The sequence below is a fragment of the Neltuma alba genome, unplaced genomic scaffold (genome assembly GCF_004799145.2).
Source record: "Neltuma alba isolate B1F8T4 unplaced genomic scaffold, ASM479914v2 tig00011524_pilon, whole genome shotgun sequence".
Classification (NCBI taxonomy): Eukaryota; Viridiplantae; Streptophyta; class Magnoliopsida; order Fabales; family Fabaceae; genus Neltuma; species Neltuma alba.
Window position 1 is genome coordinate 92,229 of NW_021636190.1, and position 22,774 is coordinate 115,002.

General features: G+C 35.1%; 3 protein-coding genes across 4 annotated transcripts; 2 read left to right on the top strand and 1 right to left on the bottom strand.

Annotated features, from left to right (window-relative positions):
• The first annotated feature begins 3,260 nt into the window (after window positions 1–3,260).
• Window positions 3,261–5,991, top strand: LOC114714687 (5'-adenylylsulfate reductase 3, chloroplastic-like). Its single transcript, XM_028899446.1, has 5 exons — window positions 3,261–3,392; window positions 3,502–3,657; window positions 3,790–3,913; window positions 4,361–5,168; window positions 5,284–5,991. The coding sequence occupies exons 1-5, from the start codon at window positions 3,308–3,310 to the stop codon at window positions 5,512–5,514; spliced, it is 1,404 nt and encodes a 467-aa protein (XP_028755279.1). The 5' UTR covers window positions 3,261–3,307; the 3' UTR covers window positions 5,515–5,991.
• A 2,503-nt stretch (window positions 5,992–8,494) lies between these two features.
• Window positions 8,495–15,116, bottom strand: LOC114714621 (glucan endo-1,3-beta-glucosidase 1-like). Of its 2 annotated transcripts, XM_028899368.1 has the most exons (5): window positions 15,106–15,116; window positions 11,043–11,292; window positions 9,698–10,966; window positions 8,983–9,010; window positions 8,495–8,893 (listed from the first exon to the last, which is right to left on the bottom strand). In XM_028899368.1, exons 2-5 carry the CDS (start codon window positions 11,107–11,109, stop codon window positions 8,725–8,727), a joined length of 1,533 nt encoding a protein of 510 aa, XP_028755201.1. In that variant the 5' UTR covers window positions 11,110–11,292; window positions 15,106–15,116; the 3' UTR covers window positions 8,495–8,724. The 2 variants fall into 2 exon arrangements, with proteins under 2 accessions (XP_028755201.1, XP_028755200.1); XM_028899367.1 differs by lacking the exon at window positions 15,106–15,116 and having other exon boundaries at window positions 11,043–11,396.
• A 369-nt stretch (window positions 15,117–15,485) lies between these two features.
• On the top strand, window positions 15,486–18,831 carry LOC114714649 (L-ascorbate oxidase homolog). Its single transcript, XM_028899410.1, has 8 exons — window positions 15,486–15,623; window positions 15,813–15,922; window positions 16,349–16,619; window positions 16,728–16,830; window positions 16,919–17,264; window positions 17,983–18,351; window positions 18,445–18,523; window positions 18,616–18,831. The coding sequence occupies exons 1-8, from the start codon at window positions 15,486–15,488 to the stop codon at window positions 18,829–18,831; spliced, it is 1,632 nt and encodes a 543-aa protein (XP_028755243.1).
• Window positions 18,832–22,774: the final 3,943 nt, after the last annotated feature.

The following is a 22,774-nucleotide window of genomic DNA, read 5'->3' on the forward strand; positions in this document are numbered from 1 at the left end:
TTTTTTCAAAGATAGTCCTTTTAATAATGATAGTTCTAGCCAATACACTTAATTAGCAAGAATATTTTAGGAATGACAACACTTATTTATTACAAATAACTAACTTAACTTACTTCTTTAATCTCCTCAAATAAGTCAACTGGGTCTTATAATTATGACCGGAGGTAGTAAAAAATAACGCTTAGTTGGAACTCCTAACGTTTGAATCTTGATCACTTTTCTTGTTACATTAGTAATTTGAGAAGGGGATGCTTGAAAACAAGTCACACTATTTGTAATTGTTTATTGTAAATCTTATATGCTAAATCAAAAGTTATTAATTTCAAATTACTATGTAAGGAATTATTTTTTTTTTTTAAACGAAAGGTCACGGTGGTGCAAGAAAAAAGATTAATACTACCTATGATTCTAAATATAGGAGCCGGATAAGGAATTCACCTTAATTCTAAACAATAGGATCTCAATTTACTTTGCATCTTAAATTTATATTTTTGTGTGTGTAAAGTATACCTGTTGGTTGTGCGCATAAGGGGAATATCAATCAAGATGCTGTTTCGATCCACATAATTCAAGAGAATAGTTTTAATATATTTGTTACAAATAATCAGTTTAACTAATTTTTTTAATATTTATAAACTTTTTATTTAGTTCTGATATTAAGAATGGGGTAAGTAAATATCAACAATTAAAATATCCCTACAACTTAATAGGTGTTAATGTGTTAGGAATCTTAAAGGCAATAATTTGGTATTGATATGATATAATGAATAAGCCAATCAAACATATTCAGGTGAAGATATAATAGTAGAAGAATTTTATACTACCGATCCTAATTATAAAACCCAATTGACTAATTTGTGGAGATTAAGGAAAGAAGTTAAGTTAATTATTTATAATAAATATATGTTGTTTTTTTTTAAATATCTTTAATAATCAACTATATTGGTTAGAATTATAATTATTAGAAGGACTACCTTAAAAAATAAATAAATAAATATAAAAAATAAAATAAATTGAAATCTTATATTTATGATCAAAATGAAAATCAAACAGAATCTCGTATTAAAAACCAGAGATAGCATATTTGGAAAACAAGTGGAAAGTTGAAAGCAACAAGGGAGAATGGAATCGCAGTTACTGGCATGTTCTCTTGTGCGCGAGTTGAGTTTTTGGGGGATCTAAGAATTTTGTCGCTTTCATCACCAAAAAAAAAGGAATTTTGTCGCTTGTGCAAGTGTCTTTGTCCGCCCTTTGGGCTCCTCAAGGGTTTTTTTCTTTCTTCTTCTTTTTTTTTTAGTACTTTTTCACCTGAGGGTTTTTCCAAAGGTTAACTCTTTTTTGTCTAAATGAAAAACCCTTATATTTAGTATCTAATAATATTTTAAATGAGATTATCTACATTTAAAAAAACAACAAAAAAGCTTTTTCTTTATCCTCATTCTTGTTCGCGGTTATTCTCCTTCTAGATGGGGAGAAAAATATATGAGTAAATGACAAAATGATCTCGCCAAATAGCCTAATTCTAATAAAGCTTATAAAATTTTTGTGAAATTAACTTTTTTGAAATAATCTAACTACCGTTGCATTAAAAAAAAAAACTTTTACCATCAGCCGCCGTCGCCAGTGCTTAGGAAAAATATTATTCAATAATAAATTTATCAAAATTAGGTCATTTTGCCAAATTATTTTGTCATTTATTTTCAAATGATTTTTTTGGCCAGTGATTTTCAATGATCATCACACGTCTTCCTTCCATTTTAAATTCTGTCCATTTTGTTCTTGAATATACGTATTTATCGCCAACTCTTGTTTATATTAAAACATATTCATTTTACTCTACGAGGAAAACTTAGCTATCAATTTTCACCAAAAAAATGAACTATCAGTTTGAATTACGCGAAATAAGGAAAGCGTAGAATTTGAGGCCGTCGGTGTCGGCGACCCGTGCTTCTTTGAACCACAAGATGATCATAAGCTTCCAACAAAAAGGACGGAGAAAGTCAAAAAAATATATGAAATGGATTGCAACACAACCACACTTGGCCAATACTGCCATCACTTTTTAATATACTAATTTTTATTTTTATTTTAAATATAATACCTCAATTTTTTTAAAAAAAATAATTTTTTTAATAATGATAGTTTTAGTTAATAAATTTGATTCCTATTTATTATAAACAACTAATTTAACTTATTTTTTAATCTATTCAAATTAGTCAATTAGCTATTATATTTAGGATCGGGGTAAAACCATCATTATTTCTCGTCACTCTTGATCTCCAACATAACAATTAACTCTCATTTATTGTTATCATAAAATTACCTCCTCTCTTGGCTAATGTAGTAATGTTATACTACTAACATTTAATTTTTAATATTACAACTATTTAATTAATTTGAATAGATTAATAAATGTAACATTTCTAAAATAATATTATCTCGAAACTTTAATATAAGAGTTGACTGACTAATTTGAACAGATTAAGAAAGTTAGTTAAGTTAGTTATTTATAATAAATAAGTATTGTCTTTTCTAAAATATCTTTACTAATCAAACATATTAGATAGCACTACCACAAAACTTTTAACATATGCAACAACTCTAAAGGCTACCTTAAAAAATATATATATAAGAGACAAAATTGATTATGTATTATATTTAAAACTAAATTAAAAGTCAAAATAGCTCTTATATTAAGAATGGAAGATAATATATAACATTAAATTTTATGTCCATTTATAAGTTAAATAAATTAGTTTAAAATAATAAATATGATAAATATGATAAATTTTATTTAACAAAAAATAAATTAAAATATTATATTTAAAATAAAATAGAATACTTCACTCATCAGGTTAAGAACATGAGGGAGGGTTTTTCAAATTGTAGTCACGTATAATATTATTTAACTCTTCATCTTATTCCCAAAAAGAAATCATTCTTAATAATTCTCTCTAACATTAAAAAATTATCATCAATCATCAATCAATCAACATCTGATTAATAAAGGAGGGTGCAGCACCGTAGAAGAATCCGGGAAACGAGAGAGCGGCTCTTGCAGCCTCAAACCTCGCCGCCTGACCTGACCTGACGGAAGCCATGAGCCATGGGTTTCCTCTCAACCAATGCCCCATCGCCACGTGAGCGCAAGCATCTATCCCAAAATTGCGTCCAGGTTCAATGAACCTCAAATTTCCTCTTGGCCGAGTTTGCTCTCCTCCTCCTTTTTATAGACGCCCGCCCTTGCCGCTCATTGCCAAGAACACTAATTGCAATTAGTTGCTTTAGATTCCAAAGGTCTCTAATCATGGCGCTTGCTGTTACCTCTTCTTCTTCAACCGCGGTTTCTAATTCCAGTTTCCCGCGTTTCAGTTCTTCCTCTGACCTTAAAGGTTTGAATCATTTTTCGTCATTTTCGGAATCAATCGCTCCTTAGTGTTGTAAGTTTTTATAGGTTAGATGCGTAATGTTGGGTTCTAATGCGTTAATTTTCATTTTCAGCCTCGCAATTTGGCTCCTTTCATATTTTGGATAAACCACATGCTTCATCCGGAGCTGTGAATTTGTCGCACAGGCACGGCCTGGTGAAACCCGTATGCGCTGAACCTCAACGGAAGGATTCAGTTGTGCCCCTAGCAGCAGCTACCTTTGCTCCTGGTACTTGTCTTGTGGTGTAAATTTATTCGTAATTTTCAATGAAAATTTTATTCTTTACGGGAGATGATTGCTTGTGGAAACCAGCTTTAACCAATTTGAATGTGCTGACGATTTTCTCTGCGTGATTTGCAGAGGTAGATGAGCAAGTAGAGTTAGATTATGAGCAATTGGCTTCAGACCTTGAAAATGCTTCCCCTCTTGAGATAATGGATAAGGCCTTGGAACAATTTGGCAACGATATAGCTATTGCTTTCAGGTAGCTATTACGATCCTTTCAAGTGTGACTTTTCCAAAAATTGTCCGTCTCTTGATGAATAATGTCGTTTTTTGTTCTGCGCTCTGATCATGTCAATTCCTTCTGAAAATTAACTTTATACGTTATCTTTCATGACAGTTAAAGTCAAAACTTGCTACCTTGTTGAAGTAGCCACGCTAATAAAAATTCTTTTTTGCGATCTAAATTCTACTGACAACAACTGATCTTAGTCAAAATTGAGATAAAAATGCGCAACTTTTTCTTGGTGAATGAGTTATCTCTTTTCCATGAAGTAGTTTCATATCTACCTAAGATCCATATCTTGTCTTCTGTTTCCAAACAAATATGTGGTTACTGTTTGAACCCCGCAGATGCTTATAAATCCATGTAATTACAGAACCTCCCAATCTTTTATCTAGATTGTAATGATAAGCTTTGCTTTTGCAGTGGTGCTGAAGACGTAGCTTTAATTGAGTACGCCCATTTAACGGGTCGCCCCTTTAGGGTGTTCAGTCTGGATACCGGGAGACTAAACCCAGAAACTTATAGGCTCTTTGATGCAGTTGAGAAGCATTATAATATTCATATCGAGTACATGTTCCCTGATGCCGTTGAGGTTCAGGCATTAGTAAGAAGTAAGGGACTCTTCTCATTCTATGAGGATGGGCACCAAGAGTGCTGCCGAGTGAGGAAAGTAAGACCCTTGAGGAGGGCCCTTAAGGGCCTCAGGGCATGGATCACTGGGCAGAGGAAAGATCAATCTCCCGGAACAAGGTCCGAGATCCCTGTTGTTCAGGTTGATCCAGTTTTTGAAGGTCTGGATGGTGGAATCGGTAGCCTGGTAAAGTGGAACCCAGTGGCTAACGTGAAAGGTCATGACATATGGAACTTCCTTAGGACCATGAATGTGCCTGTTAATGCATTGCATTCACAAGGATACGTTTCAATTGGTTGTGAGCCATGCACAAGGCCAGTTTTACCTGGGCAACATGAAAGGGAGGGAAGATGGTGGTGGGAAGATGCCAAAGCCAAGGAGTGTGGTCTTCACAAAGGAAATATCAAACAGGAAGATGCTGCCCACCATGGTGGGAATGAAAATGGCACTGCCCATGCAAATGCCACGGTGGGTGACATTTTTAACTCCCAGAGTGTGGTCAACTTGAGCAGGACTGGAATTGAGAATCTGGTCAAATTGGAGAACCGAAAAGAGCCATGGCTTGTTGTGCTTTATGCACCATGGTGCCCCTTCTGCCAGGTATACTTTGTTCCCAAAACATTCCATTATATTAAAATCTATCTTACACGGGTTGTTTTAGAAATTAGAATGAAGCATTCATCATCTGATAGTTTTTTTTCCCGAATTTTGACAGGCCATGGAGGAATCTTATGTTGACTTGGCTGATAAGCTAGAAGGATCAGGGATTAAGGTTGGTAAGTTCAGATCAGATGGAGAGCACAAGGATTTTGCAAAACAACAATTGGAGCTAGGAAGCTTTCCCACGATACTGTTCTTCCCAAAACATTCTTCTCGGCCAATTAAATATCCTTCTGAGAAGAGAGACGTTGATTCATTGTTGGCCTTCGTCAATGCCCTGCGATGATGAAATATAAATCAAGCAATCAATAAACCGTTGATTGTTTGGGTTTTCAATTCAAGCAAAAGTATATGGACAAGTTTACCTCGTATAGCATTCATGATCGTCCATTCAGAATTTTTGGTGACTAGTGATGATGTGGGAAGGGCAAGTTTTGACTCAAATTTAGCGAAAGAAATTGGGTTATCTGTTTATGTATATTTTTAGAGGAGTTCTCTTTCTTGCAGTGTTCGATTGTAGCAAGGATCCTGTGAAGAGAAGATTATTGCTGCTTTCTAAATAAACGGTCATTGTTACGCCCCTCCCTTCTTGCTCTACTAGGAAACTTACAAACTGAAGTTGGTTTACCAAATTTCTTTGTATAGACGCAAAGTTGAATTACCGCTACGGCTCTACTTACCCCCGCCTTTTGTAACGTCAAAATGCGCAAACTTGCTGGAGGAAAGGTGAGTGTTAAAAATTCTGAGGATTGATTGCATGACTGTTCATACGCCAATGGTAATAGACAATTACAGCATTATCTAATTAGATATTCGGCCTGTTTGGCCAAGCGTTGGGAGGGCAACAAGGAATTTTTTAAAAAAGCATAAGCCCAATTGAAGAATTTGTGCTGTTTGGCTTAGCAATTGAACAATTTGGTTTTTGTATGAAAAGCTATAATAAATTATAAGCTAAAATTAACAATTTATAATTTATAGCTTATGACTTATAACTTTTGAAACATAGAGAGAGAATAAGAAATTTATTATTTCATTTGGGGGTGTTTGGATAGAGTTAAAATCATGATTTTAAAAATGCTTTTATAATATACGAAGTAAATATATGAAAGAGTTTATCTTGATTTGAGAAAAAGTATTTTTTTAAAGCACTTTTTAAAGGAGCCAAACACCCTCTTGTTTCTTATTATAAGCCTCAAATAACTAATTTGTAGATAACAAAAAATCAATTAAAATTAGTTGAAAGTAATAAATAAGTTAAAAATATACTTTCGTTTTTAAATATACTCCTAGAAATATATTTTTATTTTCAAATATATCCTTATAATAAATAACAAATAATAAAAGAAAATATATGAGATCAACATGAGCTTATAAATAATTTGGAAAAATTATTTTTTAATAATGTTTTATTATTTATTAAAACTTATAGCTATTTTGATAATTTTATAAACAAACTTACTTTTACCCAATCATAACTCAAACAACTTTTTATCAATTTCATTTTTACAAACTAGTTTTCTGAACTCCAATCCAATCACATTTTAGCTTATCCAATTTAATTTTTACCCAATTTATTTTTTCAAAATCTACTTTTCTAATCGCCGGTGCAAACGGACCTATTGTTTGATATTAACGTTAGAGACATCGTGGTTATGGTAATCACTTCGGCATTTTCCAAACATAAAAACATCGGGGACGGAGAAAGAATTTATTTCTTGCTCGCAAGGAAGCTAATCGGAAATATTTGTTGTGAATAGTTTTTTAATATTTGAACATTAACCATTTTTGTAAAATAAGAATCTAATCCCCGTGCATCGTTCTGGTCAATGAATCTCAATTCTATTATTGTTCCATGCCAAGACTCGTTCTGGCAGTTTCTAGTAAAAAAACAAAATCATTGCGTTCAGCTAATGCTAGTTGTTTTGGTTTATTTAAAAAAATTATTGGATTCACCGGTTCAGCTAGTGCTAAACTTGTTCGAATGTGATCCTTTCTTTTTTTGTTTTGGACCCTAGTTCGAATATGATCCCACTTATTAAGAACTTCGAATATTGTCAATGGTTTTTATACGGAACCAAGTACGATTCTTTTGCATGGTCACAACCCCAAAAAAAAAAGTTATCATCCTTAGTCCTTACGGTGGTTGAGAGCAACGGGGATCCTTCCCTTTTTTTTTTTTTGGTCTTTTTGTCTTTTTTGGGGGGGGTGAGTGGGTGGTTGTGTTTGATTCTTAGATATTTCTATGACATGAACCATTTATAATTAAATGATACTCCTCCGGTCCTAATTATAAGACCCAATTGACTTATTTGAGGAGATTAAGGAAGTAAGTTAAGTTGGTTATTTATAATAAATAAGTGTTGTTATTCCTAAAATATCTTTGCTAATTAAGTATATTGGCTAAAACTATCATTATTAGAAGGATTATCTTGAAAAAAAATACATAAATATAAGAGAGAAAATGGATTGGGTCTTATAATTAGGACCAAATAAAAAGTCAAATTGGGTCTTATAATAAGGACCGGAGGCGTATGAAACATGGGAGTATTTTGATAATTTTAAACCACCTTTTTTTAATAATTTGAGTTGTGTGGCGCTTAAGACTAATATTTCTTTTCTTTTTTTTAAATCACCGACTAGTACACCCCATTAACGGGGAAAAAGTATGTTCCAATGTTTTCCCTGGTCAAGTACTTATTATTGTCCCAACACAAATAATGAAAAAATTTGTTTGAGTTTGACTTATTTAATTTTATATTAATAAATAATAATATCACACCCCCAAGCATATCAATTGGTTATTATCGTGAGGATGTCTTTTTAGCATCTTTTCAGGGGAGGAAAAGCTTTATTCTTTTGGATTGATGGTTCAACAGCATATCACCCGTTCTTTTTACCCAACACACAAAAGCACAGTTTTTTTAAGAAATAAAGCAAGTGATCGGTCATCTCAATATCTTCTCTTTTTACCTTTATTTGATTTAAGGTGAAGCAAACCCGTTCATTTCGATCACTTTACTTATTATTGCAATGTAATGATTACAGAAATATAAAGTTCAGAGTGGGAAGTATGTGCAACGGGCTTGTTTGCTGGTGAGTCATCATATAGATTTGATAAATATCATTGTTATTGTTGTAGTTTTGAAAATTAAGAATGTTTGGTGTGTAAGATAGCCAAGTCTCATGTTAACTAATTTAACTAGAATTCTTAATCTACTTTAATCAGTTAATTAATTTTTAATTAAGAACCAGAGGAGCACTACATCTAAACCGAAAGTTAATCTGCCCTTCGTATTATTGTCCGTGTCTCATGTTACATGGTATGCTATAAGAGAAATCCACATGGTAATTAAATAAAACCCAACAAACATATATATTACTGACCCTACTCTCCAACCCCCCAAGAAAATCTATGTTTCGGCCTACAAAAATTATTACTCTCAATAACTCTAGCCCTAAAAAAGAAATTGAATTATTTGGCGCTCTGATTGGCACATTACAAAAGGAATAATAAGAAGAAAGTGGGAAGTACAAAAACCAAGAAAATGTGCAAGCCTTGTTTAATAGCACTTAATCTGATACTCCTAAAGCTTCTTAACCTATTTCCTCCACTGCTCAACTGTGTAGAGTTCACCACTTGCTTTGTCTTGTTCGTCAAAGTTTTACTGCATAATACACAATCACACAGCAATCAATCTCTACACAGATTTTATCTCATTTACATATTCATTATATTAGTATGGTTGATTCTCACCTTCCTGGAAATAGACAGCTCCCGTGACCTGCAATGGTAGTCCCCAGAAGAACAGTTAAAAAGGGGGGGAAAACATTACTTGATCAGTAACAACAAAAGGGAAAACATAGAAATTTGAAAACTGTGGAGCCCATTTTGGTATGATTCACGCATTATCTCATGTAAGGTGGCATACGCATATGATACTTGTATCAGGGTTGGAAGAAAGAAACAATACCGCCAGCAAGTGAATAATATTTAATATCATAAAATCTGACAACTAAATGAAGGAAATCTAGAAAACACAGTAAAGAATCTCTGCTAGTGTAATCCAACAAGACAGTGCAATTATCAGTCTTCTCTTATTTTCCATATTCACATCATAGTAGGACCAAAACTTGAGTGCCTCTCCAAGATTCTGTCGGTGCTTGAAGAAATTAAACTTCGTAGTTACTATAAACTTTTAACTAACATCCCTTTTCAAACCCAAACACAAAGTAAAATGAATTTCAAGTTTTAGAAAAGGTTCGATTTTGTTGCTCAGTTTTAGAACTAAGCAATGTTGTCTTTCAATTGGTGTGATGTTCGTCCCACGAGAGCAACTGATTTTGGCAATAAGTATTGGGGTCATTACTCATCATGAGCTCTCAAGTAGCATTTTAACAAGACATTATGATTGAGGATCAAGTTTGATAGCGAAATTCAAAGAAAGTTGAGATCTTGAAGAATCACTTACCGGGGTTAGTGGTTGTGATCATGGCGACTCCTTTGAAGTCACAGGACCCAGCAGCCTTGCCTTGATTCTGATAATAGCTATCAAACGCGTAAGAAGCATGATTCTTCACATTATTTGGATAATAACAGGCTTCCCCAGGTTGTATCTCCGAGCAATTTGCTCTTCCAGGTCCACACGCCCAATCCAGAGCCGCCTGCAATGTCTTCGAATCAACCCCATCCATGGCTACACAGTATGTCTGGTTCGTCGTATCGTTCGCCAGAAAAGACCCAATTCCCGACACATGAAGCAGATAAGCCGGCGTAGTGTTACCGTAAAACAAGCCCCAATTCGCCTCCGACAACGGTGGAGACCTCAAATCTTCGTTGAACAATTCGTATATATACACACTTGAAGTCGTTTCTGGGTGTAAAGGGGTCCCACTGCGATCATAAACATGCTTGATTAGGTTGGAATTGTAGGTGTCTGCGTTGTCTTTTGTAGCGTAAGGTTCTTTGGAGTCACCCTTTGAAGGCCACCCTGTTTCTGTGACCAAAACCACCACGTCTGTGACATTCAAATTCTTCATGGAGAAATAAGCAGCGTCAATCATGGCGTCTAGAACATTGGTATAGTGAAGCAGAGTATTGGGGTCGACCATTTCCTTGGATGGCGTCAACGGTTTAAACAATGAATTGTCCAGAGGAACCACCTTTCTGTTCTGCATAAACACATAGTAAGGGTACAAATTCATCATCAATGGCGAGCCGGTCTTGGAAAGAAACTGAAGCAGAGGAAGGATAACAGAGACGAGGCTTTGATTGAAGAAAGCTTGCGACGGAGGAAAAGGATCCAAAATGATCGAAGCAGCGTGAGGGGTGGAAATCGTGATCTGGTTATGGAGATTCGAAGCGACGAGGGCATCATAGAGGGACTGAATCGCGGGAAGAAGAATGGGGGCCGAAGAGGGTATGGTAGTCAGGACCTCGTCGCCGACGGAAATTCCGGTGACGAGAGTAGCGGGGTAGTAAGCGACGATGTTTCGCTTGATCCAGGAGATGGCAGTGGTGTTGGAAGATCCGATTGCGAGGAGCTGGTTGTTGGGTACGCCGACAACGACCCGAATATTAGTTCTAGCCAAAGCTTTGAGGGTGTCCGGGTCGGCATCGTACAGCCGAACATGGGTTATCTTCTGAAGTTGAAGAAAGGCGACGAGGTCGGACGGCGAAAGCAGATTCGAAACGTCAGTACCAATGTTAAAACCCACAAATGGCACGTTATCTTGGCGAGCTGCGAAACCCAGAAAGCAATTAAGAACAAGGGAATGATAAATTACAGAAAAGGATGAAGATTTCTCGGGAATTACCTCCAGATGAAATGGCAACAAGGAGGAGGAGGAAGAAGAAGGAGAAGATAAACTTAGAGTTTGCCATTGAACAGGAGATTCAGGTTGAGCTCCTCATCCTCTGCTTCTGGTTCAGCTACAGATGCAAGCATTATCTTCCAAAAAGCTTCCCTCTCCTTTCTGCTTCTTTATATTTTTGGGTACAAAAATGGGAATGACAGTATATGCAGGTACCTGGTAGGTGGGTTTTTTCGTGGTTTAGATCACTGAACTTTTTAAGCTGTACAGTGGGAAGATAGAAGAAGAGTGGAGAAGACACTAAAAAATTAATCGCAATTGGCAACAGTTTTACGGCATGCTTGTGTGCTACAGGACAACCGCGTTTCTCGCGGTGTGGCTGTTTGAGTTAGCCCCAGTTTGAAGCCGTCGACAATAATTTTAAAAAGGACAAGTTATGCCTGTTTCATTTTGAGTTGATATTTATTACTGGGAAAAAAGCAACAACGCGAATTTATTGTAATTGTTAATTAAGGGAGAAAAAAGTGGGGTTGGGGGTGGGTTGGCTTTACTAGTGGGAGGAGAAACAGGGCGGAAAAAGGTCGACTTTTTAAAAAAAAGATGATGAATTGCTGTAGAGGCTTTTCATTTATTGAAGAAGGTGCTCCAATGGCACTTGACCCTCCCTCCACAGTCCAGCCTGGCCCAGATCCTCACAGAGACGTTGCTTCTTTCCTTGCTGCATTCAACCTTCTGTTATGAAAAAAAGTCTACTTATTTCAAACCTTTTCTTTTAAAAAAAAACTTTTCTCATCATAAATCACGTCTTTTTTCTTATGCTGCCCAAGGTCTGTCCCTCTTTTTAAATTAAAAATTCAAGCAACTGTCAATCATCTTATAGTCTAACAGCATGAAATTTTTATGGGAAAAAAAGCACGGAATTTTCTCTCATAGGAAATGACCAATTTGATGTCACTTGTAATCTCAATCTGTTGGCATCTGTCCATATGAATTTTTATATTTTTTTTTAGCTCTTTTATTTTCACTCCAATTCAATCTCTAGCTGGTATTTCAAGTGTTATGCCCAGTTATCAGCAGTCAACGCACAAAGATATGAATAAGGTCAACTCCCAACTTCCCAAGATCTAAGTATCTTCCTCCTCGGCATGTTCCCATATTGGTCATTGGCAATAATTTAATCAAACCGTTCAATCAGGAGAGGATACTCTGATTCTGGACTCCTACTGGAAAACAGGCCTCGTCGGCTTCACCGAGAAAACATTGCCAAGTGAGCCGCATAGAACAAGCAAAAACAAGACACTAATGTTCCCCTCAAAACACTGTTGGGCTTGGCTTGCATAGCAATATCAGTGCTTGTTTTAAGTCACGATTCTAAGTATTTAAAAGCAATTTGTAAATCATGATTTACTAAATATGAAATAAGTATTTAAAAAAAAATTATTTCGTCTTATATGAAAGTACTTATATTAAGTCCTATTTGTCCTAAACGCATCACATCAGTGGATATTGATATGCTAGAAAGGAAACCCCCCTGCATAATAACAAAAGTAGTCTTGATATGCTTGTATGTGCATGTAACAATTTTATTTATTAATACCACATCCATTTCTTAATATAAGATATAGTTAACAACTTTGAGAAGATTAAAAGAGGTTCAATAAATTACTTTAAATTATTATATTTATCAATCTTTAAAATTAATTTACTCAACTTATAAACTAATATATAATCTAATGATATATACAACTATTTTTTAAGAGATAATGCAACATAAGCTAAGTAATTTTTAAGTTTTTTTATTTTTTTTTAAATTATTCAATTAAGCCTTATATTAAGAATGGAATATTAAATAAGTCAAACTCAGAGAAAAAGTTTATTATTTGTGGTGTTAATGTTAATAATATAACTATATACTCGGAAAAGAAAAGTTGGGTCCTTACCAGCAAGCCCAAAGCATGGCTCATCCAGACAAACTATTTCGGCCCAGAAGGCCCAGAAGGCTTTTGCCATAACCACTGGACGGTGTGGACCCAGTGGCCTCTGATTTGGCGAGGGGACGAGCCGTCTGTATATGGAATGAGAGTAATACATTACTCCTCCACTGTATGTGGAGGCTACTTATAAAGTTGGTTTTGGGCGTATAGGTAAAATTATTTTAAAATATTAGATATATCACAAAATATTTTAATGGACGTATCTGAAAAAATATTTTAAGATATTAGGTGCATTTTAACCTTATAATTTTTATGTTACATATAAATATTTTAGGTAGATCATGTCAATATGTGATATTTATTAGAATTAAGTAATTTACTTAAATCTTTTTAATTTACTTAAATTAATTAAGTGGCTTTTGCATTAAAGACTAGAGTGCAAGAGTAGGATGAGTTACAAGAGACCCAATGGTTTCTTAGCAATGGCAAGTTCGTATCACCTGGAAAATAAGGAGAATCAATTGAAAAAGGACCTTGTAAGTAGCCACATTAAAACTTTTGGTTTTTGGAATGAGAGATGGGCAAGAATAACTATGCAAGGCAGTGAGGGGATGGGCATGTGATAATGAAGGTATATGAGTCACTTTGGATGTGTTTTTATTGATTTGGTCTTTCATAATAATTTCGTATTTTAAGGCATTTTAGGCTAAATATTCTTATATTTTCCTTGTTCAACATGATTCTCCCAATCATCTAATTAAGTTATATAGGGACCACTTTAAAAATTAAATGTAAATGAAAAATATGAAATAAATAATCAAACTTCTCTGATTAATATTAATATTAACTGATACAGTGGAACTAAACTGCTTTCTGACTAATCATTAAAAAAAAAAAAGTAAAAACACTTTGGGACAAGCTTTCTGATCACTAGAACTTTAAAACCTGGATATTATATTAATAAAAAGAGCTAATTAATTAGTTTTTTCCGGGGTTTTTTCCCCCATGAAGAGACAAGAACCTAATGACAAAGACGATTAGTGCCGCTAATGGGGTCATAATGACACGACTGACCAAGTGAAACTTGAAAGATATATTATATGTTAATGGCCATAATTTATCACTAATTATGAGTGAAAAATGTCAGATGCCCGTGAGCCGCACACTGCTTCATTAATTTCGATATACATTAATAAACAAGAAAACCATTTTCATCAACTCCGCTTAATAGGATCACACTAAGATGGTACAACCTCGGCCAGACAGCCTATGATCCGTGACCATTGAGACGTGTGCCCTTTTTCACAGGTGCTCTTCCTTGCCCAGATTATTTAATTATTATACTACTCCTCCGGTCCTAATTATAAGACCCAATTGATTTATTTGAGGAGATTAAGGAAGTAAGTTAAATTGGTTATTTATAATAAATAAGTGTTGTCATTCTTAAAATATCCTTACTAATTAAGTATATTGGCTAAAACTATCATTATTAGAAGGATTATCTTGGAAAAAATACATAAATATAAGAAACAAATGGATTGGGTCTTATAATTAGGACCAAATAAAAAATCAAATTGGGTCTTATAATAAGGACCGGAGGAGTATCTTTTATTTTTAATATAAAATTTTATTTAATTTTTATTTTTAATTATAAATATAAAACTTTAATCTATTTTGTTTCTTATATTTATTCATCTTTTTTTCAAAATATTATTTTTAATAATGATAATTTTATCTAATAAAGTTGATTAGCAATGATATTTTAGAAAAGACAATACATATTTATTACAAATAATTAACTTAACTAATTTTATTAATTTACTCAAATTAGTCAACTAGTTCTTATATTTAGGATTGAAAGTAGTATATTACAAAGACTATCTTAAAAAAAATAGATAAATATAAAAAACAAAGTAGATTGAAATCTTATATTTAAAACCAAAATAAAAAAAAAAAATCTTATGCTAAGAATCAAAGGAAGTATTAATTAGTGTGGTCTTGATGTGGCTTGGCAAATAAAAATCATGTTATTCATGTCCTCTAAATAACTTGATTCATTATAATTTTCTTATCATAGATATAAACGTGTAGATTATACAATTACAAAAAAATATACAAAAAGACGAAATTACCAGCTTCAACATATCGTGTTAAATTTAATAATACAAGCCCAGGATCTGAACTTGTGTTCCCGCCTTACATTAACATGTGACTGTTCCTTCACCTGAAGAGCCAACTGACAACTCTTCCCATACAAAACCACTACGCACTTTCCCTGAAACAACATAAGCAAAACAAAAAGTTCGAGTTTTTTAAGGTACATAATCCCTCTAGAGGTTTAGCCTTTCATAGGACTGGGAGTGACTGACTGAGTGCGGGGCCTTTTTATTAGGCTTCATATTTTGCTCTACACACATTCTGTTCCATACCCATTTGCCCAAACAACTAAAGTTCCCTCCTTTCTTTGCACACAGACATTCCTTTGACAAGAAGGCAAGTGTCTGAGATCAGAATGAGAGCTAGCAATGTCGTTACAGTTCTCATTCTTGCTATGTTTCTTGTCAATGGCGTCAACTCTGAAGACCCTTATAGATTCCTCACTTGGAAGATCACGTACGGCGACATTTACCCTCTGGGTGTGAAGCAACGGGTATGTACTTGCATTATTGTTCTGTCTCATTCATTCCCTTTCTTCTACCTTTCTGAAGACTTCCTATATTTTTGTGGAGAAGGGAACTATTTTTCCTTTCGTGTGTGCTGAACAGATTGATAGGTGTTCTTGGTTCAATATTCAAATATTTGGGATTCAATGTTCTTTGCTTTGGCTTAAATCTTGCAGGGGATCTTGATTAATGGCCAATTCCCTGGGCCTCAACTAGATGCGGTCACAAATGATAACTTGGTGATCCGCGTCTACAACTACCTCCCAGAACCATTCCTCATTTCATGGTACATCACATTCCTATTTTTACCTTGTGTTTTTCTCTTTGTTTCCTTTTGATCCTCTGCCCTGGCATTCTAGAAACAGAGCTTTCTGCAAAAGTGAGATGCGGGGAATAGAATGTAAATGCTGATAATATTCACGAGATACCATCTTTTTGTTGATCACGTGAACTTACCCTCGGATACGTAAATTTTCAGAGGCCTTATATAAGTTGACCTCTTTAATTATTTTGGAGGTTGATGTGGTGATTAAATACAATAATCTCGATTAGCAGCTTATTAGAAGAAAAAGCGTAGGCAGAAACTATCATCTATCAGATATAAAAGCTAAATCTCTTTAACTATAGTTGTAAATTTGCAAACTTAAAGAGATTCATTGAAGTGAATGATTTAGTTGAATGAAGCTGGAGATATGGGTTGCAAATTGTGCAGGAATGGGTTGCAGCACAGGAGGAAATCTTGGCAGGATGGTGTTTCTGGAACGAACTGTCCAATCCCACCAGGGAAGAACTTCACATACATTATGAGAACTAAAGATCAGATAGGAAGCTTCTTCTACTTCCCTTCTCTGCAAATGCATAAAGCTGCCGGAGGATTCGGAAGCATCAGAATCTGGAGCCGTCCTAGGATTCCTGTCCCATTCCCTCCTCCTTCGGGCGACTTCACCATACTCGCTGGAGATTGGTTCAAGAGAGACCACCATGTAATTCAAACAAACACACACCTTTGCATCGTTATCACTCTCTTCGTCCTCTTCCATGCTTCATACTTGATACTTATGCGTTGTCCCTCTCTGCTATATATATTGCAGAGACTGAGAAGAATGCTAGCGAATGGCCATCACCTTCCCTTCCCAGATGGTCTGCTCATTAACGGACGCGGGTGGAATGAAATCACATTCACTGTTGAGCAAGGTAAATTCATGTGTTAACCACAAGTGACTCTCTCTCTCTCTCTATATATATATATCATGTGGTGGTGATTATAACATGGTATGTGCAGGGAAGACATACAGATTCAGGATATCAAATGTGGGGTTGACGACGTCCATAAACCTGAGAATCCAAGGGCACAATATGAAACTCGTGGAGGTCGAAGGGACTCATACAATTCAGCAGACGTATTCTTCACTTGACATCCATTTAGGGCAGTCCTACTCAGTTCTGGTGACGGCTGACCAACCTGCCCGGGACTATTACATAGCCGTGTCTACCAGATTTACCAGGAGGGTGCTAAAAAATACAGCCATTCTTCACTATAGCAATTCACATACTAAAGCATCTGGTCCTTTTCCTCCAGGACCAACCCTGGATATTGCTTCTTCTCTCTCTCAGGCCAGAACTATCAGGTACTCTCCCAACTCCTTAAATCACTTTTGCATTTACTAATATTTCAAGCCCTATGCTCTTTGGGATTGTTTTGTGATTTTTGTGATTTTGAAACGATATGCATGATTGGCCATTTCCCTTAGAAACTAATTTCTTAGTCCCAAAACGATTTGATTAGCCGAATCCACAAGAAATTTTCTGAATGTAATACTAAATTACTATTGCTAATGATTTCGATCCAAAGGCAAATACTGATGATGAGTATTTGGGCCCTCTACCTAAGCCTGACCCCTTTCTATTAATATCTAATTCTCGTTTGGATATGCAAAAAATTAAACAAAGGGGAATCACATGGAGCCCAATAATATTTGCGGAGAAGGATTAAATAATTAACTAACAGGTGTTGACTCTGGCTAATAAAGCACAAAGTCTTAACTTGGGATCTGTATGAATGCTCAAAATATTTTTGAGAGAATTATTTTTAATTAGGACCAACAATACTCGAATATGGTCCACTTAAATAGTCATATTAAAAAAAATTGAAAGAAACATTGCATGAGAAAAGTCAGATTTTTTATGACACTCTTTGTATTTTAATATGTATTATTAATATTGATAAAGATAATATTTTATTTTTAAAAATAAATAAAAATGGAATTTATGTTGTTCCATCACAAATTTGCCCGTCTGCTTTGATTTGTCTCCTTCCCTCTGACGCGGGGCTCGAACTCGAACCAGGCAAAACCTGACGGCAAGTGGGCCGAGACCAAACCCCCAGGGTTCATACCACTATGGACTGATCAAACCGTCTCGAACCATCGTCTTCGCAAGCTCTGCTCCTCACATCAACGGCAAGCAAAGGTATGCCGTCAACGGCGTCTCATACGTTGAACCAGACACCCCTCTCAAGCTGGCCGACTACTTCAACATCCCCGGCGTCTTCTCCGTCGGAAGCATCCCCTCCTACCCAACCGGCGGCGGGAACGCCTACCTTCAAACTTCAGTTTTGGGCGCGAACTACCATGAGTTCGCAGAGATCGTGTTCCAGAACTGGGAAAACTCCGTTCAGTCATGGCACATCGATGGCTATTCCTTCTTCGTCGTAGGGTACGTAGGCCCTTCCATGTTTCACCTTCTGTACATTTATCTGCATCGATATGTCTGACATTTTTATGAGCAATATGGAAAATATACATACAGGTTCGGTAGTGGACAGTGGACAGCTGCGATTAGAGCGGGTTACAATCTGAGAGACGCTGTTGCGAGATGCACCACTCAGGTAATTAAAGTTGGGGGCTTTAATTAATTTCCATTAATATGTGATTTGTGTACGTGTGATATAGCAGAAGGGAATTGGATGATAATAATCAGGTGTACCCGAGGTCATGGACAGCGATCTACGTGGCACTGGACAACGTGGGAATGTGGAACATAAGATCAGAGAATTGGGGGAGGCAGTACCTGGGACAACAATTGTATCTGAGAGTGTACACATCGTCTAAGTCATGGAGGGACGAATATCCCATCCCAAAGAACGCACTTCTCTGTGGCAGGGCAAGAGGTCGACGCACTAGGCCTTTACTTTGATTAACCACAGCTGCACAGTACTTAGTTATCCTTTTATTAAGAATTCGAATCTTTGATTCGCTACGTTGTAATCGGATGACATTAGGCCTTTATAATTTAGCATTAGTTACTCATTGAGCTCAGCTTGAGCTCCGGCCAGTTTATTATTGATTTGTGTGTTCGAGTCCAATTTTTTATTGGACGATGCAGCATGTCTGCTATTTTATCAGATTATGGTTGAATTAAGAAAATTGTAGCCGATGGTGTGATACTGCTATACGTAATTGTTCCAGTCGCAAGTTTTTTGCTGAAGGATATCAAACACTTCACTTGATCCACTCCTTATTATTACCTGTCAATGTACGGAATCTCATATACTAAATGATGTCTTATAATTAGAACTAGAAGTGGTATATTCTTTCTATTTCACTTCAAAATTCAAAGTGATTATATCAAATTTGCAAAGAAGCTGATCAACGTGTGGACTGGACGGGTATCCCGAGATATTTTGAACTGTTTGGACTTTCGTTATATAACCAGCACGGTTTTGATTTTGGCATTGTTGATAAAACAATTTTAAAATCAAAGACATCAACGGAAAGAGAAGTTAATTCTTTTTTTTATATGGAACTGCAGTAGTTTTTAAGATAAATCTCAAGTGTTAAATATTCTTGTTCGCCAAATAAATTGTTAAATAATTCTTAATTGTCTAGTAACCCCAAGCAAAGTGACTAGCCGCATACGGAAAATTTTTTATTTCTCTCACACCAATCATCAGAAATAGCTTCAATTTCTTGCTCTAAGTTCTTAAAACTGCTCAAGATTAAAAACATGTCTTCAAATTTTAAAAAAATATTTACAAAAATATTTGCAGATTTTTTCCAAACAAAATTCTCATTTTAATAGTGGGATTTAAACTCACGTACATTTGGGAAAAAAAAATTATGACATACATATAAAGTAATTTACATAAATGAGCTCCATATATATTTCACATATTACCTACTAATATAGTTAATTATGCTTCATATGTCCACATGAAAATAATTTTTCCCCCTTTTAAAATCATCGATCACAAGACGCAAGGGTCATCAGACATTTCAAAATGATAGTATCGTTATTGATAACACAATCACTTTACGCAGGCACAATTCCTCCTGCTATCAGTATCACATGTGGAGTAAGTGCGTGGCATATACACACACACATATATTTATATAACATATATTCTATTACACCTTTTTGCAGTACTATTTTACAAATAAAATATTTTTTCTGATGTCATGATATGATTTAGACTTTTCTCTTAAAATCGTACAATATGATATGACGTACCTAAGATTTTTCCAAAAAAGAAATGGATTCAAAATTTTGGCTGCCACAGTTGTTTGATTTCGGCGATCTTTGGCAATTTTAGGATCCTTAAGGTCCTGCGTAAGTTCTTAACCAATGCTCAAAATAGATTACATGGATATGCGCTGACAAGGACATGGGCTTCAGTTCTTGACTTATTTCCCAAGCATGCTAATGATAATTTCACCTCTTTAACTCAAGAGAAAATATCAATAAAGTTCTAACAAACAAAAATAATTACTCTTTCAAATCTAAATATAAGACTTATTTTGTAATATAAATTATAAAATAAGTCTTATTTTGTTTATCAATAAAATATGTTTTTTAAATTACAATGTGGAAGAAAATATTTTTGTCAAGATATAATTATTGGGCTGGTAGCTTTGTAACCTAATCCAATAAAAGTTTTCCAAAAGATAGTAAATTTGATATCACTTTTCATATTATTACTTGTCAATATTTATCCCTTTAGTTCAAAAAGAACATGGAGTTACAGAAATCTCTTTAGGTGGCTCTCCTTCGTAACAAGGTGGGTGACTCATCACCCAATACAGCTAGCAGACGACTAAATTCTAAAAAAACAAAAAAACAAAAAGATTTTCTTTTTCTTACAAGGCAGTTTATAAATGACTGCATATTAAAAAAGTAGATCATACATATATTCTACTTCTCACGTGTTACGTTCCTTGGGCAGAAGAATCATTGATTAGTGTGAGCTTAATTCCATATTATATAGGAGTAATAAATATACTATGATATTCACATTTAAGAGACAGAAAGTAATAAGGAAATGAACCAAAGGGAATGTCCAAAGTAACTGAGAGAGTGAGAGAGGTTAGTGATTTCATTTTCACCCAATCATGAAAGCATGTTTGAACAAAACCTCTGGTTTCTGGAATTCCGCGTCCCAAGTTTTTTCCTCATATCCATCGAAACTCCAAAGGACTATAACTGACCCAATTGAAAGCTAACAAAAGCTGTGCAAAAGGACAAACCTTTTGGCCCAGAGTCGTGCTTATTAGTATTTATTCTCTTTTGTTTCTACAAAGACCCCATTATCATCCTCCCCTAGCACAAGAAAGAGATCCAGCAAACAATAATGGAGACGCAGAAGATTCCTCAGAACAATTCCATTTCTTCGTCTTCTCCTCCTGCTCTTAGCAGTGTGGTTAACACTGATAACAGCGCTTCAGAAGTTGCATCTCAGGCGGGACTTGGTGGCTGGGGTCCCAATAATGCTGCTTCATCGCCGGAGATAATAAGCCAGAATTCGCCGGCGATTAGGCCCTATGCTCGATCCAGGTTGCCTCGCCTTCGCTGGACGCCGGAGCTTCATGAATGTTTTGTGCATGCAGTTAAGAGGCTTGGTGGAGAACACAGTTAAGTTGTTTCTTTTCTTCCTTTCGCTGATTCCTAGCAACATAAGAATCACCCCATTTCCATACTTTTTAATCAGATTTGTTCACTAATTGGTATTGATTTGGAATATGAAATTTGAAGGGGCAACTCCAAAGTTGGTTTTGCATCTGATGAATGTGAAGGGACTGACTATTTCTCATGTTAAGAGCCACCTTCAGGTAATATACACTGAAAATTATTGACAAGTTATTCCAGTGACACCGTCACCTGTGACGTTTGAATAAAGTCAGGTTCAAGTCTCATAAAATTAAAGAGAAAAAAGAAAATGATTCTCTCCCCCTTCTCCCCTTAGAGCAAAATAATAATAAGATTCTTTTTTTTTAAATAAAAAAAATTATGTGTTGCAAACTAATACATTGTTTATACCTTAAATTTTCTGCTGTGCAGATGTATAGGAGCATGAAACATGAGATGGAAGGTATACATCTATTACAATCAGTTACTTATGGCACAAGTTCAATGTATATATAAGTATCCATCTTCTTTTTTATATATAGTCTTCTATATATTGAATACATACAATTATATTGAAACTGAAACAAGTAAACACTATACTAAATATAATATGTGACAATGTATATGCAGTCATGATAATTTTGGAAGTTTTCAACGTGAAATCAAATACACGCTCGCGTGTGCACGTGTGCTTGTGTATATGCGTGCATGTGAATGCAGTATGTGACACATGCACACACACGCGTGCTCACGCGCGCGTGAATGTAGTATGTGTATAAGTTGGTGTATGTTATGAAGTTGGAAATGTCATGCTTTTAGTGATATACATGGAATGTAGACAATAAGATGAGGAAAAGGGGAAAAGCCAACAATATGACCACGTCAGCTAATTAATTAGTTTTCGCATGATTTTCTCAACAATAAGATGAGAAAAATTTTATTGGCTAAAGTTCTATGGTGCAACTTTTCTTCAACTGTGGACAATCTATGTTTAACTGGATGTAAAATTTTAAAAACAGGATATATGTGTGTTGTACAAATAGTTGAAAAAGAATTGCAACCATTTAAATTTATGCAACTTTAGCTAATAAAATTTTCAAGCAGTTACCTTTAACAAATTTTTCCAATGAAAATGTGGTGCCGATTGATCTTTTTATGCGACCTAGTTTCTCAAAATTATAAGAATATGATTATTATTCGTTCACCAAAAGGCCTTAGTGGAAGAATTTTCAAGAAT